Genomic DNA, 26,769 nt, shown 5'->3' with positions numbered 1-26,769 from the left:
CCAGAAGCCGTAGAAGGCAGGCTCAAATCCCATATTCATCATTGTCGAGATACCATCGAAGCAAAAGGATGACCTTGCACCCGTGAGCGAACCCTCGATAGTCGTCATCCTAGGCATGCATTGAGACAAAGGACTGCGATTTCTTTAGGATTATTGCCCTTCTTGCGAACAATTTGGCTCTGCCTTTCCTCGTTGACTTTGTATCCATCAGGGTTGTTCCCCTCCATACGTGCATTGCCTGAATTTCGCGAAGCCACATTGGCGCTCTGCATAAACCATTCATCGTCGTTGTTTGAACAGTTGCAGCACCGCCGTATCTGAATACGGTACTTCTCGCCAGGTGGTTCTCCATCTAACTCCGAACCATACTCGCACCCTTGTCTTTGATAAGCGCTGACAGCGGGAAATACCTGGTAATGTCTGCTTAACCATAGTGCTTGGGGCCGTCGGTCCTTCTCATGAACGAGACCAGCGGGGAGTAACCATCATTCAAGCCTAGGCATCAGGAAGGAATGCACACTCTGTAGGGTCGAGCGCGAGGGGTTGGTATCAGGCTTTGCTGTTGTAATAAGGGCGAGACGTCGGCGAATGAGGGCCTTATCGATTGGCGTACTAGTCGCATGGCGGCTGAAACGGTCTTCAAGAAAGAAGAAAAGGGGTTAGCTAATAGGTGTGGGGAAAGCTATAGAGGTTGTGCACGGAAAAGGCGGAGTAAAGAGCATCAGCGCAACTTACATTTATTGTCAAAGAACAGGCAAAGCACCGTCAGCGCAGTACCAACAGACAGATCCTTTCCCGTGGGACACACGAACAGAATCTTTGGTGGTGAGCCATAGTCCGGAAGACTGGCAATAAATGGAGGGATGCGAGGTAATTGAGAGCGAAGAGCTCGACTGCCTAGCTTCCCATTACCACACAGTAGATCTAGGGTTCTCTTTCCTGTTTCGTCTTTGGCCTTTTGGTCTGGCATGGAGGGCGTAGCGTCACCGCAGATGACAATACCATCATATTGCTCAGCTTGCGCAGCGCTCGACAGAGTGCCAATGTGAAGTCTCGTAAGGCCAAGCTTCACAGCATCACTACTAGCGGCACCATGGTCCTGATGCGTAGTAGTCAAACCCTGAATTAGACATGGCATGTCTACCTCGACTGCTGCCAGAAGTTGTTCACTATGCCTCCAGAACAGGGTTGGCGTCAGACCATTCGACCAGCCTTCGCTGTCGTCTCCAGCTCCTTGAATGTATCCATCCTCCGACATTTCTGCGCCGAACACGCGTCTGGATGCTGTACAGCAGATTATGGTGTGATAGTGCGTGGAGGGACCGGTTTCGTGCGTGGACGTCGAATCGTGGGTGACCCAGGATGGTCGGAGTGGCTTCTTCAAGACTGAGCGTAGGGAGGATAGGTCAAGGCCGAGATCCTGTTCTGTCAGCTTCGGAGTTCCATAGTTTGGGGTATCAAGCCTTTTTTACCTTCACATCATCAACAAACCCGTAAAGAAGCGCCTCAATCTGGGCGTGCTCTGATGCACCCACGACCTCCTTCGGCGTACCCAGCTTGTGACTTTCATGCATCTCCCCGAATAGTAACCGATTGATCACAGCACACCAGATGGGTATAGTCTTGCTCAATGCATCAGGCATGCTTTTACCTCTTCGTGTAGAGTCGACTATAATGCATCTATAGCGCCGATCAGCCCACATTTCCACGACCTATCAGTCATGGTATCTAGATCGTGATCCTTACCCACCCACCTGATCTCCCTATTATATCGAGTACCTGCACGTTCAAGCGTCTTGTACTAAAGCTCCATTGTCCCCAATGTCCATCCGTGCTCTTGAAATAGGCGCTGCCGGCCTTTTGTTCCGGAGGAACGTACCAACTACCGCAACGCTCGTTGGCAACGATGGGAAAATTGTAGTTGGAAGCCACATTCTGGATGAAAAGCGAGTCCTGATGGATCGAGTGTAGGCGATTGGTGGTAGAGAGCGTAGTACGTTTCAGGGAGGAGAGGGTACTTGAGAAGCTTTGGGAGTTGGTGGGAAGGAGGAGGGAGGATACAGAGGTAGGAAATGAGGGTTCAACGGCCACTGCCATCATGTGTTTGAGAGGTTGTTTTTTACTGACACTGTTTCCCAATATCAAATTCAAAATCAAGACTCAAGAGTCAGCCATTTTGGAACAATCTAGACCCGAAAAGGTTAGCGTTTGGTAAGATCAACGCTAGTAAGATTTGCTGAGGCCTGCTTTTTGCCATTGTTTTCCGTCACTGTAGACAATGGCATGACGCGGCGATGGATCTCTCCTTCCAAGATCAATAAATAATTCTCTTATCTAAGTGTATATCCATACACTGTTGCCACTTTCCTCTACGAGTATGTCAGCCCTTGCCAGCGCCAAATCGTCAGTCTTGTCTTTGAGTCATCCTTGGCAACCTCAACCTTCCTTCTCTGACCGGGCCGGACTCTTGTTGAAAAAGGGCGATGGTATCTATCGACACCTTGAGGCTCCTAATCTAACTCGTGGCAGAATATTGAGGGCCAAAAGTCTCTAATGGATCGGAAGAAGAGCGCGCAGGATGCCAGAGACCACAGAGTGCGAAAACCTCATGCATAGAGGCCCAAAATATGGCACTAGGAATTGTGTCAGGCGGTGATGGGCGACACGTGATAGGTTTCAGGAGACACCACCTCCTCGCCAATGAGTATCAGGATCAAGGATAGCCCTTGATGCATATCACCGCAAGCAACGAAAGCTCGGCTCGACCTCTGCTTCTCTTTGGCGACTTAGGTCATTATACGCCTCTTTCACGGAGTTCATTGGCTCAAAGAGCCACAAATCTTCCCCTCGAATTGCATGATAGTGTGCTGCTGCTTCCCGTGACGTTGCTTCACCACCAATGATGTAGTATTGGGCTTTCTCCTTCAGAGAGACCTCAATCCCATCAGCAGTGTCTTGGAAATCCAACGCTTTCTTGTTACCCTTCTTGGCTTCCGCAAGAGTGATGGTTGGTCTGTCACCTCGTGGCCCGTATTTAGCTCTGTCGATGGCTCCAGGGCCGAGTAACGGCCTCTTCACAGCAGAAGCTTGCTTGCAGCACACCTCGAAGCTTCTTGGAGCTTTCCAAAAGCACCAATCTTCCCAAGAAAAAGCGTAAGGATTATGATCTTTCATCGTGAAGTAAAGATATCCCATGGTCGAGAGCCATGCCAAGAATCGCTCTGGATCTCGTGCGACAATATTATCGAGGATTGCCGTGGTGTTCTCGGAGACACCTTGCTGCCCTCTTCTCTCCACGGCTTGTGCTCTGATCCTCCCTCTTCGGGTGTCTGCTGCCAAAAGGACATTCTGAAACTGGTTATGCGTCTGCTCAATAAACTTGTCTCCTGGCGACCCATCGCGATGCCTGTATCCGCGCAATTTTGCGTGCATAAACTCTTCTGTCATCTCTTCTGTGATATGGAACCCTGCTTCGCGGACCATCAAGACCCCACCTCTCCATGCAGCAAGTCCAGCAAGTTTTGGAGGAGCTCCAGGGCGTCGATCTGCACTCCAAAATCGATCCGACTCGCGCTGAAGAATATCGAGCTGCGACGCATAAGATTGCCATGGAGAGCCGGGGACGGATGGAGGTGATCTTGAAGTAACGCGCGTAAAGCTCCGAATGGATGGCTTCAATGCTTCCTGGAGTAGATCAACCTTTTCCCAGGTGCTCGGATTTTCCCAGCGCGAGTCTGATGCGTACATCACATTAACCCAAGGGACGGTACCGGCCTGGCCCATTTGTAAGGGTGCAGATGGGCCAGGTATGACACCTGAAGCGACTGGTGGTGCAGGTTGGAAGGTTCCGGCCACTTGCGAGGGGTTTTGTTGGATGCTGCCTCGCGCAGCCATGTTACAGGATCGTGACTGTTTTCGAAGCCTAGTTGAACACAGCGTTATGGCGATAAGGTGGAGACGAATGCGAAGTAGCGAATGACAGGAATCGAATGCAGGATGGTGCTAAGCGGGTGAGTGAACGATGTGACTGAGTTGAAGGACTGAGGTCGACAAGAAGGACTGGAGTTTACAATCAGCCCTACATTCTAAGGCAGATGTGTTGACATTTGACACTTTTCACCCCACGTAGATCTTCGTCCATTTGCCACTCAAGGGCATTGACGTGGCAGAACATCAGTTGGTTCCAGATGGCATCACCTTGCAATGTCAGAGGTATCTCTCCATTTGGGCTCGAATCCATCCTTCGCGAACAGAAAAGTGATATTTTCCGAAATTACATTAAATTCGGACCGCCATTACTAGAAACTGGATGAGTTGGTGCTCGATGGTATTCTTGAATGGAGGATCTATGCTACAAGCTATAATAACGCCCCAAGATGATGCCAGCAACGCCTTCAATGAGGCGCTGAAAATCTTCGATATACCCTATATTTGGAAATCCGGTAAAGAAAACGCAGAGTGATCATAAACTTCCAGCTCAGTCCGTGAGTCGTCGACTGCCACAATTCTTTCTGTCACGAGCCCTTGAAAACATTGCAAAACAGCATCCATTGCCTGAAACATTCTGAAGCAGAATCCGAAATCCTCACGCTTTATTTCGCTTTTATTGGTCATCGCCTTAGTACCTCTCTCTCAAAGCGTCCTCGAGCCTTGATCCTGGCCAGTCTGGTAGGTCGAGGATTTGCCCATTCTCTCCGCGCGGTGCTCGATGACCCTTTTTGAAAGCCTCATAATACATCGAGTCCTTGCTCGGAAGCTCCCAGTCATCCACCGACCGACCCCAATGCATAACGCCGGCCAGGATTGGCAATTGTTCGTTTGAACGATGCGCTCTCCACCAATCTTGGAATGCCCCAAATATCGTGTCGAACTGTGCACGGTAGCTCTGTTGCGGATCTGTTCTCGGGGCTGGCTCTCCGGTCCATGCGAAGTATACCTCTCGTGTGGGAAGTAACGCGTCGACGAGGCTCTGGACCTCCTCCTCATTCCAGGGAGGCACCTCGCTGTAATTTACAGATGGAAAGCCAAGATCCACGAACATTTGTTTGAAAACCAGTGCCCATTCGGCTTCGAGCTTCTGCTTTCGTGTTTGGGGTGGTTGTGCTTGAGGAGCTGGAGAAGCCATACTAGGTTGCTCGGCTTGTGGTGGAATGATTGGTGGTGAAACGATTTGCGGTGGAAAGTTGCTGGTAGCTCCATGCGTGGCTGATGCTGGATTCGGCAAGACCGGCTGCTCCGTACGCAAACGCTTCGAAGCAGGCGCATAGGCTTCTGCCTCCTCATCCCCAAGGAAGTCCCTCACCCGCTTCCTGTGGGCTTGCAGTGGCGTATCTTCCTCTTCTAGGTGACTTTCATCAAGCAATGGCATGCTCATCATGACATCGAAAGCGTGAGGCTGCGCTGGATACGACTCGCTCTGCGCCAAAGACGCACCAATAACTTCCCGGGCCTGGGGTTGAGGGGAAGTACCAGATCCGCCGACGTAGGGTACTGGCCCGTTGCTGATGAGGCCTTCATAGGTAGCGTAATGAATCCTCCCATCGATGGTCACAGGCACTGCTGTGTGTCGATAATCCCTCTCCTCATTGTTCTGATCTTTCTCCCCAGTCGAGCTTACCCACGAAGGTCCTTTGCTCTTGCCACCAACTTCCCCAGCCCGCGGGATCCGTCTGAATGGGAACCTTTCAGCCGGCATTTCTTCTTCATCACTCTCAACCGAGTTCTCCTGTGGAGCTACCCGGACTCTGTCGCTCTCTCTCTGAGGCTTTTCGTTGGTCTCAATCCACTTGAGTGGATAAGAGGGTCGGGCAGGAACGTATTCATCTTCATCCTCGGCCGAGGTCTCGCGAGAAAGAGATTCCTTGACTTTCCGGCTGTTCCCACGAGCTTTCGCAACTTTCCGAGTTTGACTAAGCGAATAGCGTTGGGTTGGAGTGTCTTGATATTCCTCGTCGGCCGAGCTGTCGCTTGAAGATTCCTCGATTGTTTCGATTCTTCTAGGGGTCTTTGCATCTTGTCGAGTCGATCTGAGTGAATATCGTTGACTAGCATTGTCTTGGTCGATGATGGTTGGCGATTGTTCGAACATGACAAGGTCATCGATTTCGGCGGCAACGCTATCCTCTTTCCTCCCGTGGCGAGCTCGCTTGTGGGATCTGAACTGAGTCTGAACCTCTTCCTCCGAGGACTGTCCTTCATCATCAGTGGTGTTCTTTCGCTTCCGAGACTGGGAATCCTCCTTGGCATTTCCCTTTAGCTTCGTGGGCCTAGCTGCGCCTTTGCTCCTATACTTCTTGGCGGCCTTTGGAGTCGCTGGAACAACATCGCCTTCTATTGGAAATACTGCGTTGTCGCCTTTTTTGATCTCGTTGATCTCTTTAGTAGTAAGATCTCGTCCGAAGGCCCTGACAGTGTTGTTTTGGAGATTATCCCCGTACAGCTTCTTAAGGCCCGCCTTGATCACCAAGGTCTTTGTGCGCTCTGTCCAGCTGCATAGCCCCGCATGGAACCGGAAGCGCTCCATCGGCATGTTGACGATGGAGTTGGGGAGTCCAAGCTCTTCCCAAATCGGTTGACCTTCGGTGCCGACGTTGATCTGACTCGGCATACGAGCCCAAACTGACGATAGGTTAGCGCAGGGGAGATCATACCAGTACCTGTATTACTTACAATCTTTATGCCCTAGACTCATGTTTTCCCGCCGCATGGCCTCTAATTTGTATCCTGGGATATTCGAGGCAATCGTGGAAGGAATGTCCCAATCCTTTACGGGATTGTCATGAGGATCGAGAACAACATACTTTTTCCCGTTCTCCTCCCAATACATATAACCCGGGCAATTGGGCCTGGGATTCTTCTCCCTATCTTCTTCCCAAGCGAAGTCGATATCTGGGCGGTCATCTCTATCAGGGCCCCATTTGACGTGCTTGCGGTAGAACGAAGTCACATTATATTTACCAGGTCCTGGTTCGTCTGGGTGTTCTGTGATGGTCAGTCAAGGTCTCACAGTTGCGGCTGTGTTGGGACGTACCATTTTGGACCCCAAGTGCAACTCTCTCGGCCTCTGCAATGGCTATCAGCTGGGGTCTGATGTCATCGTGCCTCACCGCTATAACTATGATTGGTCAGTTTAGCAAACTTGGAAATGGACGGAGGAGATCCTACTTCCATCTCTGTCATTTGCCGCGAGCCACTCGAGCTCGCCATCGGCGTTGATGCGAGTTAGCCCTCTACGGACTCTCGTCTTGGCCGTTGGTGACATTTTGGACTTCTTTGTTCCTTTGACCCTGTTTGACGCTTGCTCCTCGCCAGCCTCTCTGTCCTCTTCTCCCTCTGATAAATCTTCTCCATCCTCAACGTTGTCGTCCACTGCCGGCACTGCACCATGTCTGCCCTCTCTGGGACTAGGGCGAGCCTGCAATCTGTGTCTAGATGGGCGGGCATTCATCTGTAATGGCTGAGCGATTTGCATTGCTGGACCAGAAAGTTGGCCTTGGTTCCAGGAAGGAGGGAGTGTCTGTAGCCCAACACTATCTTGTTGCGATCTTTGACCTGCAAAGTCCGAGACGTTGTGTTGTGAAGATGGAGTATTCGGAATTACACCTCCATAATTACCAAATGCACTGGACCGGGAGTTTTGGTATACATTCTGGCTGGGAGCATTCGAACCGTTGTGCCATGCAATCGGAGGAGTCGGGTATGTATCTCCAGAACCACCAAATGCATTTGGCGGAACATGTTGCTGGTGACGATGGTATGGGTGAAACCTGGTAGTGCCACCTTGGCTGCTGAACTTTCTTCCGCTGTGACTGCTTGCTCCCGGCCCAGTAGTGCGGCTGTCTTGTTTGACCGACCTTCGATGACGGCCTGCTGATGCTGGGGCATTATAGCCGGTACTGGGTTGACGGTCTTTGCGCCTCATTTGAGGTGTTGAGAGAGCCTCATCATGTCCATCAACGACGGCGACTATACTTTGTTATACTGCTGTCAACAATATCCAGAAGTCTGACGTACTTACTGGCGACATCATCCATCATCCGCACATAGTCGTCTTTGGTGTAGCCGAACTCGTCTCTCTCAGCACCTGAAAATTCGCCGGCTATGTGGTAGTGACGAGATTGGTTGCTGAACGCCATCACGATGTGGTGTGTGACAGAGCAATAAGACTGAAGATGCAAAATATTGGCAATATATATGTTTAAAAAAAGTTGCTTAGTTTCAAAATGTGGTGTCAGAAGATTTGTTGTGTTGGAGGTATGAGTGTTGTTATGGCACACTCACCAAGAAAATTCCCATCGACAAAGGGGCCCTACCATACACCAAGGGCGCTCTTCGTGATTTCTAAAGTGCTACATCAGATCCATTGCCGAACACTGTACTAGTACAACCAGCGACTCGACTCACTGCTCGGCATCAAAGAGAATATTCTTCCACCTCGCGGTTCCGAGTGTTCGATCTGTTCGTTATTGTAAATGTCCCATATCTGACCCTGATCTCCTGAATCAAACCCTTGCCTAAACTTCCTCCACTGTCAAAAGGCCTACTCTATATCTGAACTAAACCTTTTGGAAACGCTGCAGAATAGAACCCCATGTCGCGAACTCTCTGGAGCAGAACCCGAAACCCTCAAGACAATCCTGCTCAAGCCTCACAAATCCTCAGAATTCATGTCCTTCTATTCAGTATGCATCCACCTCAACCAGCCTGTGTCTTCACATCCCACAAAAGCCGCATTTCGTGCAGCAGTCCTGGCATACCGTGAACCTGCCCGCTATCTCAACGCGGTACGCCATACCCGTGCTCAGAACCCCATAGTACAGCGGCGCCTTTTGCGGATGGTCTTAGTCATAGATCAATGCTCCGAGATGCATCGCCCCAGTCAAGCCCGGTGATGGCTCGTCAGAATGATCGCCCCACCAATCGTTGAACGTCGTGAAGATTTCCTGGAATTGGAACCCGTCTGTCGTTCGTATTGGTCAATGAGCCCTCCTCCCCAGTCCAAAATCCCGCACGGATCACTCCGTATGATGGGAAGGGATAAAGAGTGGAGCACTCCACAGACGATTCGATTCGGGTCTGAAAAAGAAGTCGTCCTCTTCCCCTAGTAATTCCCTCGTCAGTCTCCGATGCCGCTCCAAGTCCGTCTCTTGGCGTATGACGGGCGTGACATCCTCTTCGACATCTTCCTCCACTAGGTCTTCAACGGATCCGTTAGCTTCTCCGCTGTTGAGGTCATCCGCCAGATCGTCAACGTCAGTCATGTCATCGTCTGCATTCTCGTCTGTTGCGTCTTCTTGGGAACCAATATCCCCACGAGGGTCGTAATCTTGCTCCTGTGTTTGGGCAGAATCGAAGTGAGGAACCGTTTTGGCTCCTCCACTAGCATGCCTAGCCGGCAGAGGACGAATTGGACGGCGTTTTGTCCTACTCTCGTACTGTCCACCGTCTTGGTCTTGGTCTTCCAAGAGATGTTCATCGCTTTCATCACCGTAGGACCCGTCAGAAAGATGGTTTGAAGCACGCTGCCTTTGATTTGATCCAACTTCGATATTTTTCGGCGCTATTCCCGCCGCCGATAGAGCCTGGTCGGTGTCGAGGTTTATCGTAGGCTTGGATACTTCCCCTCTAGCATTACGACGTCGCTTGCGGTATGAAGCTGCCGTGGCCTGTCCCAGATTCTGATCGTCAGAGGAGTCGAGATCTTCGTCGTCTTCACGGGGACGCTTTTGTCGCGGGGCTTCTGGAATCAAGGCCTTGCTCTGTCCCTTTGGAGTCTTTGTATCACCCCTGGTCTTTCTCTTCTTAGTCGCTACCTGAGTTGGGGAGCCACCAGCTGCGTTTTGCTTTGGAAACTGTGCGTTCTTTCCTTTTCTGATCTCCATCTGCTCTTGTGGCGTCAGATCTCTTCCGAAAGATTGCATCGAATTGTTGTGCAATCTATCTCCAAAAAGCTTTTCCAAGCCTTCTCCGATGACCTTAGTATTACCCTTTTCGGTCCAGCTAAGGAGGCCCTTGTCTCTTCGAAACCGCAACATGCGCATGTTGCACACCACGTTAGGATCTGGCGCTTCGACTACCACCTCGGTCTCTCCCGTGTCCTTGTCTTTCTTGGTCTTCTCAATCACACTCGGCATGCGAGCTATGACTATCCATCGTCAGCATATGAGGATCACCTGAAGCAACAGCACGCTTACAATCCTTATACTCAAGATGGGGATTCTCCCTGGACATTATCTCGAGTCTGTACCCTCGAATCTTCGAGGAGAGCGTTACGGGAAGCTGAGGCCAATCCTTGACAGGGCTGTCATTTGAATCAAGAACGATCATGCCTTTGAACCGCATGTACCCCGGGTTATCGCTAGGCCGGGGATTGTTATCCTCGTCTTCGTTATAACGCCAGCAGATCCCTGGAAGATGCGCGCGATCTGAGTCCCAGTCTGCGTGCTCGATCTTGAAAGCGGTCTCGTCATCTTTTCCTGTGCCTACCGGATCTGGATCACCTAATAACCGTCAGCTGGGCTCTCACAGAGTGATATTGTGCGGTGGCTTACGATAGCTCATCCCTAGTTGGGCCGCGAGACGATTTTGCTGATCTATCAGCTCACGTCTGCAATCATCCATGCGGACAGCAGGCTCTAAATCTTGTTAGACCGGCATACATCATGGAAGAATAACTTACCCCATTGCTGAACCAGTGCGTCAGGGTCTTGAAGAAATTCGAGTCGGCCGTTTTCAAAACGCGTCTGGCGTTTCACCTTGTGCTTTGGCTTCTTCTCCTTGTTGGATCCTTGAGCCTTCGTAACACCCTTCTTCTGGTTCTGATTGCCAGAAATGCCTTTTGTATGCGAATGCTGGGACTGCTGAGGACCTAAACTGCATTCCTCCTCTACCCAATGTTACTTCTTAGTTTGCACTGGTCAGGGTCTCCACCACTTACCAGCGAGATCATTCATCATCTGCAGGTAGGTTTCCTCCTCTTCCCCAGCCGCGTATTCGACAGGCATCTGACCGTACAAGGACTGCTCCTTTGGCGTCATCACGGCTTATTGTTCGAGTAGTGTGAGATACTGACAATACAAGATGTCAGTGCTATATGCCTCTGGTGGATATTGCAAGAATTCTCTTTGCGTTGTTAGGAATTTGTCTTAGGATATAGGAGGTGTGAATGTCCAAATCAACTGTTTGAATAGGGTTTTATCTCTTTAGAGGTCAAGGGCGATGAACATAAGCCTCTTGAAGTTCAAAAATGTTTGAGTGGTGTCTGTGGAGAATAGCGGTGGGAAGGTTGTGTGTGGAGAAAGCTGTGAAAGCTGCAAGAGAAAAGGGAAGGTGCGGGATACTAAGACAACGTAAGGCTGAAGGCCAGCGGGGCTGAAAGAAAGCGGTGTTCGAAGGTAGGAAGTGTTGTTGGTGGTGATGTGTTGGAAGAATTGTGCCAAGTGCTTTGTTGATTATGGTCACTGGAAGAGAGAAAAAGGGGTCCCAGTCGTTTAATGCTTACCGGGAACAGGTTGAAGTCCGAACAACTATAAGGAGACTACGCATCAAGCGGAGGGAGGCTCTATTGCAGTCAGAGGTGCTGCAGCGCTGCAAAAGATTTGATGCACTTACTCAAACTCAACCCCTTTTTCCCAAGGCTTGGCGATGCCAAGCAAACGCGTATATTTACCGAGTCAAATCTATCCTGACGAAGTCTCGAAGCTCTTGCTGGACTCCTCAACTCCCTAAAATTCTGCTCTCGTACCACGCCGATCTCTCTTCACAAGGGTCAATTGGTCAAAGAAGAACGAGGGCTCTCTTGCAACTCAAAAAGCTCATGTTAAGCCTCGTGGCCATGGTACGTGGCCATTGGTTCTTAGGATGTCTCGTAACTGCCAGACCACTGTTCGATAGCGAATTCTCCTCGCTTTTCGTGCCAGAAAGGTCCTACCAAAAAGTTCTGCACGATCAGAATTAGGTCGATCGTATATGTTGAAACAGCATTTCCAGGCTCATGATTGGGGCAAGACTCCCGATGGTCCTCTCATGGCAGTGTTGACGCCATTTTCTGGTCCGTCGCCTGCTGACATGGCCGTGGGTGTGGTGCCGAATGCCGGGAAAGGTGTTGCAGAGGGTTTTTATAGACCGAACAACAGTACTCGAACGCTGGTCCGACCACTGTTGGCTGGCTCTGGTCTGGTACACATCATATTTATATACGTTCTCCATAACCGAGATCCTCAGCATCCTTTTCTTCACGCAGGAGGGTCGAAAGGAAGTGGAGCTCAGCTTCGGTTTTCACTCCCACAGTAGGAGTCAAGAATCCGGTATGAACGTGCATAAGGCGCGGTGTTCAATTGCGAGCGCAAGGTGCTTCAATCCCTAGCTCTGAGTGAGCCGTCAGGTCTTGGTGTATCTCCAAAGAGGAAGCATGGATGGAGCGAACGGTGCTTGACATGATTTTCAAGAGGGGATCGTAATGGCTTGTTCTGGCAACCCTTTGATAGCTGTTTGTTGTCTGCTGAGGAGCATTGGTCGCGTGGTCCCCGGACCGATATGGTACTTTCTGTGGGCGATGGCAGCCATTACCTGACGGCGAAATGAAGAAAGGTAACCGCAGGTGATCTTTGGCTCTATCAGGCACGAACCTGCACCAATTCATTTCACTCCGTTTCAGACCGCATTGTCCCTCACAGTCTTCATCTGCCATGATGACCTGTCAAAGTATCTCACTGCTTTTACATCTGCTCTTTCCCCACTTCAGGCACAATCAAGGTTTTGATTTCCTTCAAGATCGCAATCATATGCGTCATTAGCTTTGCGGTACACACGGTCCAAGATACATGTCTCACTCCTCTATCGTGAATCATTTGGCCGGATACCAAATGACGCAATATTCGCAACGGTAGGCAATGTCGAGTCGACTCTCGTTGTGTCATGCATCAAGGCTGCTCCGCCTCTTTGTATATACCAGAAAGAAGTAGTCAGGTCGGTCAGCTGAAAGAATGGCACAATCACTGCATGATACGAATGTCATGCTAGATTTGCTCAAGTTGGCAAACAGCTAAAGGGTAGGCAACAAATGAGATAATTCCATGGAAGCCACTGGATGCATACAGTGATATGCTTTATCAAAGGCTCAGAAGGGCCTTTGAAATTAGTTCTTCCTGAGGGTGGTGTGCAAGTACAGGTTTTGGATGGTTGGTCTAATTTATAGTGTCACTATGCTGGATGTGTTTGGCGCTACAGACATTCATTGATTCCCCGCTCTAATCTCTAATCACTAGCAAGTATGTGATTCAGAACCCTACCATTCACACTTAGGCTATCATCAACCCTTTCACTCTTCCTTTATTACTGCCTCTGGTCCTAGTAACTACCCGCCATGGCCATATCATGTTATTATTTCCAGTCATGATTCATTTCGTGGCTCCCTTTCATCGTGGTATCCTATCATCATCTCCCGTCATTATGACGCCTCCATACTGGTCAAATATCTCATTCACCAACGCTTCACCGCCGCCTGCGCAAACTGTCCAACTTTTGAAGCCATTTCTCCATGGCTCTTGATATGTCATCAGATCCGGCATCCGTGGAGGGTTGTCCAATAGCGTCCAATATTCAGCTAAGCTGTCCATTAGCTGCCCCACTTGTTGGAAGTAGCTTAAAGACCTTGTTGTTTCGAGACTATCACAGTTGGTATGGAAGTGATAATTGGCTCTTGTTAGGGCAAGAGCTCTCTGTATGTCTTCCATCTCCTCTTCATTTCGTGGCGGAAGACTTCGGTAGTCGATTTCCATGGACGAATTAGGGTCTGTTTCGTTCGCTAAAGTGTCGACGATGCGTTGGCTGGTACTGGAAACAAATTCTGCCGGATCATCAATAGACCAAGTCCGTAGATCAAAATTGCAGTAAGGGTTCTCCAAAGTGTTTTCGACGTCTGAACGCTGGTGAGTACAATCATGCTGAGCCGATGGTACCAGATGTTGACCGTTGTGGAACGCTCTAGGTAGCGCTGGACTAGGTGTCGTGGCACAGCCGAACCCTGCGGATGGATTTTGCCTATTTAAAGTTGGAAAAGGCAGTGAATTGTCGCTGGATGTTGTGAATGCGACTTCGCTCGGCAAGATGGAGTTAATCGGGCCATAGCCGTGATTTGCGGAGCGCAGGAAGGGATTAAATGACGCGTCTCCATAGGGTACCCTCGGATATGAGCCCTGCGGGGCATGAATGGCGCTTTGTGTAGCTTCGCGAACTTTTCGACGCTTGCTGGGATGACTTTTCCTTCCTTGTTCTGAAGCAAAGGATGGAGGTTGACGCTCTGTGTCGCCATCATAGCTGATTCTGCAGGTCAAGCATGGTTGTTTGTTCTGACTGGATCGTAACGACGCTGACTTTGTGGTACCTTTCTCCTGAGCGTTCACTGGTGCTGAAACCTCTTTGCTTGAATTACTCTGGCTTTCTTTGGTACGCGCCCAACCTCCTGCGTTGGCATCGTGCTTTCCGGCATTCTGTCTTCGCGCTTCTTCTTGCTGGTCCTTCGTGAGCTTGCTCAACTCTCGAGTTGAGTTTGCGTCTCGGGCGGCCGGGCTCATGAGATTCCATATGTATTGCCGCAAATTCTTCGTACCCTTGCGCTCCTTCAAAGCTGGGACACAATTCTCCAATCGGAAGCGAGACACGCGCATGTTCAGTGCGCCTGGCGTTAAAACTTCGCCATTCCCGCATTCTTTGGGTCTGCTATTGGTCAGTCTCTGCTGTCTAGATTCTCGAAAAAGGTATACTTACAGTCTTGCCTCAAAATCCTGCATTGTGATCCTCTGGTCAAGTCGACGAATTGCTTCCATCAGTGCACCTTCTATCTTCGATGATACTGTCAATGGGATGTTGCTGTAGTTCTTCACAGGATGGTTGTCTAGATCCAGGACAACGCTTCCTTCATCATACATCCATAAGACATCATAAGTAGGAGTCTTATAGCCGGTCATGGAGAACATGTATAGCACACCGTCTGGGATATTGGTCCAGCCATTATCCCGCTCAAGATCCCAGTCTTTTTGTGAGTCCAAAAAGGCTGTGATGTCGAGATCGTGCTCTCCACAAGCGCGAGGGTGTCCTAAACTCGTTAGCTAATCGTCCATTAGATCTAAGATCGGATAGCTACTGTAGACGTCCGCCTCGCAAGTCTTAGCCATGTTGATTAATTTGGCTCTGATCCTGCAATGGTATACAGCGGGTACTACACACATGGTAAGCCCCACTCTCCATTATAAATTATCAGGGCTCTGCGGATGACCTACTCCATGCTTCTTCATCGGCTCTCCAAAACTCGAGGAGTCCAAAATCGTTGTACCGCACCTTGCCTCGGGGTCCGTGATTTGATCCAACTCCACCGGGCACAGCGGCCTCCCTCTCTGCCATCTTTGACTGGCGCGCTGGTTCTTGGTTGTGTCAGCTGGCATTCATAGGGTAGCAAACATATTGCAAACCTCCTCGCCGCTTTCTCGCTTGAGACTTTAATTCTTTCAAAGTCACGAATGTTAGTTGCTGGCATACAGGCTTCCTCAGGAGGATGACTTACCAGCATCGCCGTTTTCTCCATTCTCAAGACACCTCCTAGGATTACTCAAGAGGTATTTATCCCATCGTGCATCACGCATTTGGGGCGGAATGTTCTCTGTCCCGGTCAGTACTGTCCCTGTCCCATCTCGGAGCTTCAAACTTACGTGCAGCTCGCGAACTACCAGCGGTTGGGATATCAAATTGCTGTCCAGCAGCATATGAAAAACCTTTATCCAGGTAAGTGGTCCAACTTCTTGTGTTCTCAGCAGTGAAAATCATACTGTGTGATTCATAGTGTTGTCTAAGGTACCCGCCGACAGACATGTGCTCACTTGGGATCATAGGGGGCCCTCGTGGAGGCGGCATGTTGTCAAACAAACGTTCAGAGTGCCAGAATCCAAGGACTTGTCAAGACGGTATGTCCAAAGCTCCCACCCGGGTGCAGATAGTAATGTAGATATTCCGCGATCTCAAAGGTCTTCAACATTCGACGGCGTTAGTGCTGCTTTGTGGTGTTGGTCGCACTAGCTTTGGAGGTAGTCTCGTTGATGGGAATTTGACTGATGAAGCGGTGCTGGAAGATTGCTGCGTCGAAAGAATCGGAAGTTCAATTTAAAACCTTCTGAAGATGGTCGCTGGGCAAGTTCACATGCTACGCAGATCTCACGTCTGGACCGCGGCGCCGAAAATTTCCGAATATAGAGTCTGGGAGGGCGTACAACGAAGTATAGGCTCAGGTGGAGGCTGTAGAGAGATGTCGGCGTTAACCTAAAACAGGACCAAAAATAGAAGAGTTCGGTGAAGGAAGAGCTCGGGAAGGGAGAGCAAAGCTAGAGCGCAGGTAAGCTGCCAGAAAAAGTAGGCGCCTGGTTCCTAGTGTCTCTGTTGTCATCAAAAGATGAGAGACCTGCTCCTCGCATTAATAGGTGTCGATCTTTGTGTGGCATGAACAGCTCCAAGTGCAGTCTTTTCGGCTGACTTCCGAGAGATTTTGGGCTTGATGACTCGGTTGATGATGAAAGGTGCGGAGTCGCCTCTTGTACGCCCGCCGAAGGTAAACTTGCCTAAACCTAATCAATATGTCCATGAAAAATGAGCTACGAGGAGGAAAATAAGCACCAGATTCAGCTACTTGGTGGTGTACACAAGAGGCCAACAGCAAGCGACGACGTGAGGATGCCATACTATAGAAGAAACTCCATGAGTTTCAAGCGTGCGTTTCACTGCCCAAGCGTATTCTTGGAGATGAGAAACGCAGGAGGCTCCAGGCCAACTACCAAGGAGCCGATGTCAACAGAACCTGATTGGATATAGCTCTCGTCCGAGCAAAAGCTGCAGACTGTGGTCCGAAACATCCCTCGGCCCCGTCCGACGATCCTTGTCCCTCCCCCCCCCCCTCAGTCATCCCGCCAGCGCCTATGACTCGGCATAAGAAGCCTACGGCGTTACGCCAAGAATAAATCAAGCCTCCAGGTTTGGCGTCTAGACTGTTCCAATCATTGGCAGATCAGGTCGAGGTACTTGATACTGCCTTTGTATAGAAGGGTACGTTCGGGTGATGATTCTACCAGAGTGAAGTAGGTCATTCAAAGTGAACCAGTATGTATGTTGACAGGTGTTTGAAGTGGCCGACAGTGATCTTAACGTATTGTAAAGGCACCTTTTTTCGTAATATTCGCTGTAAAGGATAACATGAACCCCATTTCAACCTGTCGCGCGAGCTCTTTGGTTTGCAGGCTGCGAGGCCGAAGTTGTAAATCACAGTGACACAGTTTGGGAAGTTCTCGAGGCGGCAAGCGTCCGGCCCCCTGCATCTCTCTCGCGGACGTACTCGGGTGAAACCATTCCAGAGACAACTCCTCTGTCTCAGTCTCCTTGGCTGTCGCCAGAAAAGTGCCTGCAATGATATTTTGGTAGCTGCTACAGCCTAAAGAGGGGTATAAATTGATGTAAGTCTTTCTAAACCTATCAAATATGTCCATTTACCGATGTCTAAGAGTAGGGAAGATGACCGTAAGAAACGTTACACCAGAAAAACAAAACCCCAGTCCTTCCTGCTTTGTGAAAACCTATCACTCTCTGGCTCACAGGAGGCATAGTCGAAAGACTAGAAACAATGACTAACTTCAAGCCCGAACACAACGCGATTCTGAAGCCAGCAGCAGCTCCCTGCCGCCTCCCTCAATGCACTCGAGTGTAACCGTCCTGATACAACTTCTCCTCCTCCTCCTCCTCCTCATCCTCCTCTTCTGAGCCTTTGAGATGCACGAGACTATATATTGCTCTTTAAAGTACTACTGGGTTGTAGCGAGCACGGCGGCCTTTAAGATATGTTGATCCAATGAGTGACCAGAAAGATGGGAGGACCTCAGAAACCCGTGGGGCCATACTGATTAAGCCAAACCTCGTCGGAGTTGTCCCACTGTGGCTGGTAATCTCGAATCTGGTTGAAGACTGGCGGCGGCATTTGCGAGATCGATATTGCCATCGGCTGAGAAGTATACGAATTTTGTCCCAGGAAATCTTGATAGCCTTCATGGCTGGGCTCGTGGAACAAAGGGTGGAAGGTTGGTGGGATGTTGCTTCGTGTAGAAGGAGGTGGAATATCGTTGGTGCTGTCGACTTGCGATGCAGGCTGGATGTCGTTGGGGAAGGGTTCCTCAGCCTCAATCTGGTGCCAGTAGGCACTGTCAACGACATCCTCCACAATGTTGCCATCCGCCCCCATGTGACGAGGAACACTTTGCTTGTACCAGCATACACCGATTTGCCCAGTCTGCTGATTGCCACTCTTCCGTGCCTGTATCACTGCATATGCGCTGGTAAAATTTGCATCCTCGACCAAAGCGAATTCTTTATCATCAATGTTCGTGAAAAGAGGGACAAGGACCTCTTCGTTCTGGTCGTCCCATGGCGCGGTAGTATCTATTGGGTTGCCCCATTGCTCGCGGTCATTCCATAGTCCAGCAGTGTCTGTGGGCTCGTCAAAGAGTTCTGCGCCGTCCACGTTGGCATCCCTATTAGTGTCATCGTAGATAGATTCCGGAATCAGGTCGTTGGGACTTGGCACTTCTACTCCCAAGCTCTGTAGCGTTCGGGCGCAGGGTCTTTTGGCTTTTGGCGGGTCATGCTCGGGCTCGGATGGGGTGTCATCGTCGCGATGCGCCTTCCGCTTCGTTGAGGGTGGCGTAGTCTCTGGAGTTTCCTGGTCCAAATCCTTGTTGACAACATATCGAGAGTTCCCCTTGAACTTTCCCTTATTCGCCCTTCTAACTTTATCAACCTCGTCTGGATTAAGGATTGGCAGCCCCTCTGTAGTCTTGGCGCCTTTCTTGTCAAGACTCTTGAGTATACCCTCCTTGTATGTCTTGCTCCCGTTTTTGGGGTTGGAGGCGGGGATCTGATTAGGAACTCTGAACCGATAAGCGCGGTTCGTGAAAGCCTGCGGGGTCTGAAGGGGTAGAACTGCCCCCTTCTTCTTTCTAATGTGTGGCATGCGAGCCAAAAGACTGTGGTGGATATTTGTAAGCAAATGACTGTCTCTGCAGTGACACGACTTACTCTGCGACTGTCAGCCATGGATAAATACGCATCAAGGCCTCCCATCGCCAACTTTCGATCTCCGTCGACAGAGTCTTGTTCAAGCCAGGCCAATCCTTCACTGGGTGGTTCTTGGAGTCTAGCAAGACCAGGTCGTCGTGAATCCAATCGCTTGGCTCTTGTTGAGGGCGACGGCTCTTTGGCTCGTCAAATTTAAACATCACCTTTTCCCCTTCCGAATCGACAATATTCTGCCAGTCCGCTCTAGACGGGCCCCAGCTTTGCTGCTCAGGCTCGTAGCTCGTCATATCGTGCTCAGCCTCGCCACAAGCTGGCGTGTGGTCTATCATCGTCAGTTGCAGGTTCTTGGTGGGGGCCTAGGGTATCTCACCAAACTCGCCATCCTCAGCAGCTTCGTCAAGGAATTGTCGGCGATAGTCATTGTGATATGCGGCCAGCGCTTTAGTTCTGTTAGCTTCAATTCGGATGTGCTAATTGTGAATATACTTACTCCACTCCGGATTATTCACATCACGGAACTCCATCCGCCCATCTTCCCTTATCCTCACCTCGCCTTTTGGCCCAAGAGAACCTGTCTTTGGGGCTTTACCCTCCGCAATCCTGACGTTCAGCTTTGATATCTTCCTGATCTTCCTCTCACCCTCATCACCAATGTCATTGTATGTTGGAGTTGTCTTTGTACGTTTGGACCGTCTTGTCGATCTTTGTGATTCAAATGTGGTGTCTTCAGGGTTATCTTCATTGTCCACGGACAAACCGGCATCTGCTCGAGTTCGCTTTTTGGAAGATCGGATGACCCGACTGTTGCTCTCTTTCTGTGGAGGGATATCGACTTCCATTTGCGCTTGCAGAAAGCTAGTGGCCGCTTTAGTTTCTGGAGTTGCGCTTGATTCTAAGACTCCGTCTCTAAAACTGGCACGGTCGATCAAGCCAGAATCAGGGTATCCCGAAGGGCTCAAAGAAGGTGGTATTTGAGAGGTTTCGGGCACGTCAGAGTCATTTTCCTGGGCGGTGTCTGGTCTTGCAGGTGTGTCTGGGCCTACTCCTTGCAAGTCTCTTCGCGATTTCGGGAAAGATCCTGGAGCTCTCTTTGTGCTCCGACGGCTGTTTGATAGGTCGACGCGTCTTCCGTGGCTGTTCCTTGAATGCTGGGATATTACGGGGGTACTAGCTTGAGCCCCAAATAGTGCAGGGTCAAGGGCGATGTTGTGGTCTGCGGTGCGTCTCATGTTGACTGCTTTCTTGTTAGCGAAGTTTCCCACCTGAGTGTACGATCACATACTGTCTTGCACATCACCTGCCACGAATTGTTCCTCATGGAATCCCCGAGTCATGATGGTAACTTATCTTAGGAATGGGATTTCAGATATTGTGAACTTGCTACCTTCGAAAATAGGGCTCTTCAATAGCTTGTGGTACAGTAAGCTGTTCCCTGTGAAAAGCTGAGAGACTTGTGGGAGAGTCGAAGTATGGCTGCAGAAGCAAAATACTCAACACCAGTTAGGCTTCGTTGAGGTGTGGTTGTGGTGCTGGGAGGTGTGACGAAGGATGTGATAAGAGGCTTGGTGTTGTGAAACTGATGTGGAGTCCAACAGAGCGGAAGCAGAATCAGGTGGGGTGATCGACTTGAGAAGTGTTGTGTGTCAAGGGAAACTCCTTGGTGCGTGGGGAGAAAAGGAGGTGCGATATCAAGCAGCTGAGGCGTCTCTTCTACGAAGCAAGTATGCAGGTAGAAGGAGTCTCGAAAGGGTAAAGTCTAAGCACCAGCCTTCGAGAGCTTGAGGAAGAAGTCTGATGGTGTCCCAAGTAGTGATGGTCTGGAGTCACTTGCTGGGAGAGAGATAACAAGGCCGAGGCACGTGACGACGCGGAAACTCGGCAGGGAAAGGTAAACAAATCCTGCGGTTCTGTGTTGATGCTGCCAAGTTTGCTGAAAGGGGTCCAAATCAACCAGAATTATCCTTCAATCCTGCCCGTTGCCATAGACTCAAGGTTAAGACTTTTGATGCAGTAGTACTACATGCTTGATCGATCGCAGGACCGCCATTCCTACTGGTTATAGACCCTGGTGCGTGCATTCAACGCTCAGCATGTGCTTCTGGCACTCTCTCAGCACGCCCACAGGCTGGCGATCACTCACCACTTCTCGAATGGTTTAGAAAAAAGGGCAGCCAAAAGTTGTGAAGCGTGCCTGCCTTCGTCAATATCAGAAATGAAGGGGTACAGAAGAGGTTAATGTAGCCAGTCTTGTGGAGGCCAAATCTTCTTGCCAATATTCTCATATTTCCAACCAGTTAGCATTGTACACATTCAGTAATGAACTTGATAAATCGGACATCAGCGTGACACATACCGTCAATGAACAAGACATAATATTCCTTATATTTTTAAGATCAGGTTGAAAAAGAGTCCTGGAACAAGTCATAACATTCCTTATATATTTTTAAGATCAGGTTGAAAAAGAGTCCTGGATAAGTTTGAGCAAGTCATTATCTTGACAAAAGAATTTCTACTGAAAAGAGTGTGTTTGTCAGTGTGTTGGTCTATGACATGAGTATCCCTAAGTTGAAAGCCAGAAGAAGTATCATGTACAAAAGCGCGCTGATCTAGGACAGTAAGCATGAGCCATTTCGTCCCCTCCATCACTCATGTTTCTCCCACATCGCTCTTTACAAAGCAATAATCAAAACCTTTGTCGACTTGAAAGAGATTGCTGGGTGAAAGGCCAGAAGAGAAGATATGAAAAACCGAGACATTACCTTTGCACACGCTGTCGTCATTGTTCCACCTCGTCAATATCGTCGTACAGTCGTCAATCGTTGTGGTCACATCAGAACTCTGTCAGTCCCATGCAACGCCCCTCCTCTTTGTTGTCTCTGTTGACTACCATTCAGTATCTACTCCTCGTCCCCATCAGCGTATTGAGAATCCTCAAGGTATTCTCCAAACAAGTCATCACTCCAATCATTGGGCTCTCCATCGTGCTCTGGCCCGCTAATGGAATTCGGAGCTGTGGGAATACTCTCAGCACCAACATTTGCGGAAGACAGTTGGGCATGATGATCGGTAGCCGACGCTTCGGGGCCGGGCGAAGCCTTAGGGTCAGGGTGCAATATGATCCACAGCACTTCATTTGGCAGAATTGGAGTAGGGACCATGTTGAAAGAGCCGTACCATGGACCAATGTCAGCAAGCGGCGGAAGACCGCCCTCTATTATCCAGTTTTGCGCAAGAAGCGAAGAAATTCGAAGGTACTGATCGGCGTAGGTACCTTCTGAGGTATGCATCGGGTGTTCTCCTATCAGAGCATAGTAGTGCGCACGCGGATAGAAGAGCGCCGCTTGGATTCTCAGCTGCTCGAGAGGATTCTGGGGACCGACAAAGCGGTAATCGACTTGAGTGTTGTCAACTTGAAAATCGTTGGTGGAAGCAATTCCTCTACTATTCGTTGCCTCCGGTTGTTGTGGAGGGATTTCAGGCACACCAGTGTTCTGACTTGGAACAAAAGTGTGCGAACTACCCGGATCTCGTCCTCCGAACATCAATCCCAGTCCACTTGCGTTTGATTCTGATTGCACGTGATGCGAATTGCTTGTGCTGATGATACTCGAAGCATCGTAGGCATTTGGTGCTTGTTGAACTGGGTCGGCCGCCGTTAAACATGCAGGAAAATGTCCCTCCGAACGTGGGTCAAGTGGTGAATAACTATGGCGACCTCGCTTTGCTGCAGACTCTGACTGGCTGACATCGGAATCTCCGAGACCAAAGTCCTCCCGACGCCGCTTCTTACCCGCAATGAGTGGAGGCGTGGGGAGATAGGTGATTGGAGAAGCAGACTGCCATGGTGTTGTGGGCAAGCTTTGTAGTCGCTGCGGACTTTGAGCTTGTCTGGCCGCTTGCCGCTCGAGTTTTTCGTCGAACTTTTTGTCCCTCTCTTTTCGTTCTTCCTCGGAAATGGCCCGACCGGCTGCCTTGTAGAGATGTATTCCACGAGTTGATGACTTCCGCCGCTCTATCTCATATCTTGACAATGCTTGCAATCCCTCTGTCGATGTCGCCGCCTCCTCAGCCTCCGGGAGTTGATCAATGACCTGTTTCTTCAGGACAGCACTAGCTGCCCTTGAAAGCCAGGCTGGCGTTTGGTATTGGGCTCTGAATCGACTGGAACGGTGACCGAAAGTGCTCGGAAATGATAGTGGTTTCGTATTAGCTCCGGTCGCCGCTGTCGGTACCGCACGAAGACATCGCGCTCTGAAGTCCTGAATGGTCATGGGCAGTATGCGTCGCAACGCCTCCATTCTTCCCCCTTCTATTTGAGATGAAAAGCACCTAGGTATTCCAGCCCACGCTCGTACAGGGTTACTAAGAGAAGAATTAGCACAGCTTTTTCCCGAAAGGGACAACGCGGAAATTTTACTTACTTGTCTCCATCGAGCAGTATATGGCCGTCGTGAATCCACATTTCAGGCTCATACTTGGTCTGGTTGACAGGTCTGTCAAGCAAATAAAGAACTTTGTTGCCATCAGCATCCACGATATTGTCCCAGCTGTTTCGATCTGCGAGCCGCCATTCTAGTTGATTGTATGCCGAGCAGGCACTGGTGATATCGTTTGCACCTCTGCCGCGATCTGGGGCGACAATATAGGTTCCTTCAGCGCTATCTTGTCTGATGAATTCGTCGCGGTATTGGTCGTGATAGGCGGCTTTTCGCCAACTCTTGTCTTCAGAATCCCACCACTGGAAGACACCCTCGCGCCATCTTACCCGACCCTTTGGGCGATCTGTTGAGGATATCTCACCCTTGTGCTCAATCGCAATTTTCTCTCGACGTTCGGCCCGCTTTGATTTGGGCTGCTCTTCCTTGGGCTTTGCCTGACTCTTAGACTTGCTCTTTCGCCGCCGTGACGACACAAAGTCGCGAACTTCTTCTTCCGGTGTGTCATCATCATCGACCGCGTTGGCCTTCGTTTCTTGAGTCTGCGGAGTACTATAAGGGCTTGCAGTCGAGTCTTGATAGTCCGAATACCAGTCTCGGGTCTCTGCTGGAGCATAGCCTTGGACTAGAGCATGACGTCCAGGAGTATACCCTTGGACTGCGGCATAACCTTGGGGAACATACACTTGTTGTTGGGGTGGTTGAAAGTCGTCGCCGCGTATGAATTGGGCCCATTCATTTCTGTTTCGATCCTGTTCGTCGCTCATTTGGGCGAGAAAGTTAGGATTGGGACGAGCGTGGAGAACCTTTCCTGGTAGAGCTGAGGTCGAGAGTGGCTTATTGGAGTGGGAGTATGAAAGACCTGGATTTGTTGGATGAGTGCCTGGGATGCAGGGGATGAGGAAGCAACCAATCAGAAAAACTGAATATTGAGACATGGGAACCAGGGGGTTATGAAGATAATCTGCTAAGTGTCGAGCACAATGAGATTCAAAGTGTCATGATAATAGGGTGAGTGTCCTCAAGACCACAATGAGGAATCCTGGTTTGAATAAAGGCATTATGGGTAGACCAAAGAGATCTAGCGTAGAGCTTGCAAGCTGTGCCGACATGAACAAAGCGATTATACACTGTAAATTTTCATAGGCCCCTGGCTTTGTGCAAGATGTCTTTGGGATGCCACTTCATCCACGCTGGGTCTTCCCCACAGACGAGCAAGACATGTGAAGGACCTTTGAGATCGAAGCAAATCTTGATAGAGGTCCGTGATGCTGACTGTAAGAAGGAAGCTTCCTTTGCTGATCTCTTTGCAAAGGCAATTTCCGTATCAGAAACTTGGACCTCATCGTAGAATGGCGCATTCGTCGCACAGCCAAACTTGATTGTGTAGCACCGAACAAGCAGCTTCAAGCATCATGTTGCCTTATCGATTCAAGAGAGGAAAAAAGGATCAAACAAGAACCTCTAGTCGAGGCCACCCGATTATGTTTATTGTTGCATTATCCTGTATCTTTGTTCAGGCTGATACCATCTGTATCTCGGTCCAGACATCGTTCAATATGGCTCCTATTCAATGCATTAGTGAAGTTCGAGTAATGAATTCGGAGCATCGTGGGTCACTACAACCATAATCCCTAAAAGCCCATAGTAGCCAGTATCCTTTTCCGTTCTGTAATCCTGGATTTGTGTAAACATACACTGACAACGCTAGGCATCGATAGGCACCGTCCCAGAAAAGGTGACAGTTTATAGCCACACGAACCCTAAAAACTCGTCCTCGTTGGCGAAGGAAATCACTTCTCCTACTTTTGACCGCCATTTTTTCTGGATTCCTTGAGATGAATAGTCAATTTATCCTGGTCGATACTCATGAAAGTGTGCCAAGATGCGGGAGACATCAAGATGCCAAGCCGGCAAAGAAAGCACGCTATGTCCCAGAACACACTGGCGGCGTGGCTATATCATGTCAAGACAGATGACACCCAATCTTTACCTACCATGATAAGGATTGTGTACTCTGTGCCGTCGGATTTCATCGATTTCTTCTCTTCCACTCTAGATTTTGGGGCCTCGGAAGCCCGTCTCGGTATCTGGGTCCTCTTCCATGCTGTCGACTCTTTAGTCGTCGGCCTGATCTGTGGCAATCCAGTTCTGAATCAACCAGGATTTCTTGTTCCTCATTGTCATGCGGTTGCCATCTTGTAAATGCATAATGCCCTGAGTTATCACTGTTTGAGGGTGTGTTGTCGGCGGACTGTGTCGCAGGGCTGGCTGCAGGACTACTGCCTGTCAGCAAAGGCACGTGAGACATCCAGAAGGTCATACTTACGCTGGTGAGACTGGCCAACTGAGCCGCTGGCAAGCTTCAATGCTGTATGCGCTACTGCTACATTGGTATCCGCGAATGTAATCAGGTTGTCGTCATGGGGTGGAGAAGCGTTGAATCTTCTCAATTCGTCTCGCTGCGCGTGTTAGGAAAGTACTATTAAGGCAGTGAGTCTATCTAGTAGTCAGCACGGATAGTCATTCTTTCGCTATTTCTCTACTTGTTGGGCTGTTAGCCTTTGTAATTTACCTCTCCGCGTGCTTTTCGCTGTCTGTGACTCGACAATTTCTTTCATTATCTCAATAGCAGGTGCAGCTTCCGTTCTAGACATTGTCAGAGCGTTCGACCACCTACCAGTAATGAGTATCTGACGGAACTTGTTAGGAAGATGTTGTAGGGATGAGGCCCTCTGGGTTGACACCCAGCTTTGTTTGAGGCCTTTTCTGACTGCAACAAGCCTAAGCTGTTCCGCCGCTCGTTTGTCAAGGATTTTCCTGGCTCCATTGGAACTTGCTGTTGCTGCTCCGAAGATGTTGGAAGTGTGGGCCGACCCTGGCAGCTCACATCGTTTGTGTTGACTGACCTTTGGAGCTCTTCGAAGCTTTTGGTCGATTCCTCGAGCCTTTTGAGATAGTCAAGGATTTTGTTGGTTCTATCGGATTTTTGTCTAAGTGAGAGTAAGAACTTGGTGGCGGATAAAGGGGTGAGGAGTGATTTGGGTGTGAAAAAATGCTTTGAGTCCCACTGTGTCCCAAAGCCGAGCCACTAACAGAAACATCACAACAAGTGACAGTCTGTCCTCCCACCAACTAAATACTCAGATAGGATCTTAAGCTCGTCAAGCTCGAGCCCACAAATCTAAAAACTTCATCCTTTTGCTAAAAACATTTACCCTCCACTCAGCCA

General features: G+C 49.7%; 7 protein-coding genes across 7 annotated transcripts; all 7 read right to left on the bottom strand.

Moving 5' to 3' along the window:
* Positions 1-485: 485 nt before the first annotated feature.
* On the bottom strand, positions 486-1,643 carry HO133_000493 (uncharacterized protein; the record flags this gene model as incomplete). Its single annotated transcript, XM_037291432.1, has 3 exons — positions 486-637; positions 736-1,420; positions 1,473-1,643. 3 exons carry the CDS (start codon positions 1,641-1,643, stop codon positions 486-488), a joined length of 1,008 nt encoding a protein of 335 aa, XP_037152867.1.
* Positions 1,644-2,736: 1,093 nt separating this feature from the next.
* Positions 2,737-3,894, bottom strand: HO133_000492 (uncharacterized protein; the record flags this gene model as incomplete). Its single annotated transcript, XM_037291431.1, has 1 exon — positions 2,737-3,894. One exon carries the CDS (start codon positions 3,892-3,894, stop codon positions 2,737-2,739), a length of 1,158 nt encoding a protein of 385 aa, XP_037152866.1.
* Positions 3,895-4,618: 724 nt separating this feature from the next.
* HO133_000491 (uncharacterized protein) lies at positions 4,619-8,135 on the bottom strand (the record flags this gene model as incomplete). The annotated part of the gene is made up of 5 exons (XM_037291430.1): positions 4,619-6,618; positions 6,670-6,981; positions 7,031-7,114; positions 7,165-7,965; positions 8,018-8,135. The coding sequence occupies 5 exons, from the start codon at positions 8,133-8,135 to the stop codon at positions 4,619-4,621; spliced, it is 3,315 nt and encodes a 1,104-aa protein (XP_037152865.1).
* An 879-nt stretch (positions 8,136-9,014) lies between these two features.
* On the bottom strand, positions 9,015-11,036 carry HO133_000490 (uncharacterized protein; the record flags this gene model as incomplete). Its single annotated transcript, XM_037291429.1, has 5 exons — positions 9,015-10,144; positions 10,194-10,499; positions 10,551-10,634; positions 10,679-10,885; positions 10,937-11,036. 5 exons carry the CDS (start codon positions 11,034-11,036, stop codon positions 9,015-9,017), a joined length of 1,827 nt encoding a protein of 608 aa, XP_037152864.1.
* Positions 11,037-13,415: 2,379 nt separating this feature from the next.
* HO133_000489 (uncharacterized protein) lies at positions 13,416-15,906 on the bottom strand (the record flags this gene model as incomplete). The annotated part of the gene is made up of 5 exons (XM_037291428.1): positions 13,416-14,715; positions 14,767-15,094; positions 15,279-15,413; positions 15,560-15,655; positions 15,705-15,906. 5 exons carry the CDS (start codon positions 15,904-15,906, stop codon positions 13,416-13,418), a joined length of 2,061 nt encoding a protein of 686 aa, XP_037152863.1.
* Positions 15,907-17,721: 1,815 nt separating this feature from the next.
* On the bottom strand, positions 17,722-20,435 carry HO133_000488 (uncharacterized protein; the record flags this gene model as incomplete). The annotated part of the gene is made up of 6 exons (XM_037291427.1): positions 17,722-17,812; positions 17,931-19,049; positions 19,102-19,423; positions 19,472-19,540; positions 19,592-20,335; positions 20,384-20,435. The coding sequence occupies 6 exons, from the start codon at positions 20,433-20,435 to the stop codon at positions 17,722-17,724; spliced, it is 2,397 nt and encodes a 798-aa protein (XP_037152862.1).
* Positions 20,436-21,998: 1,563 nt separating this feature from the next.
* HO133_000487 (uncharacterized protein) lies at positions 21,999-24,304 on the bottom strand (the record flags this gene model as incomplete). The annotated part of the gene is made up of 2 exons (XM_037291426.1): positions 21,999-23,463; positions 23,523-24,304. 2 exons carry the CDS (start codon positions 24,302-24,304, stop codon positions 21,999-22,001), a joined length of 2,247 nt encoding a protein of 748 aa, XP_037152861.1.
* Positions 24,305-26,769: the final 2,465 nt, after the last annotated feature.

The sequence above is a fragment of the Letharia lupina genome (assembly GCF_014066315.1).
Source record: "Letharia lupina isolate WasteWater1 chromosome Unknown contig_10, whole genome shotgun sequence".
Classification (NCBI taxonomy): domain Eukaryota; kingdom Fungi; phylum Ascomycota; class Lecanoromycetes; order Lecanorales; family Parmeliaceae; genus Letharia; species Letharia lupina.
This window is presented reverse-complemented; position numbering and strand designations above follow the sequence as displayed.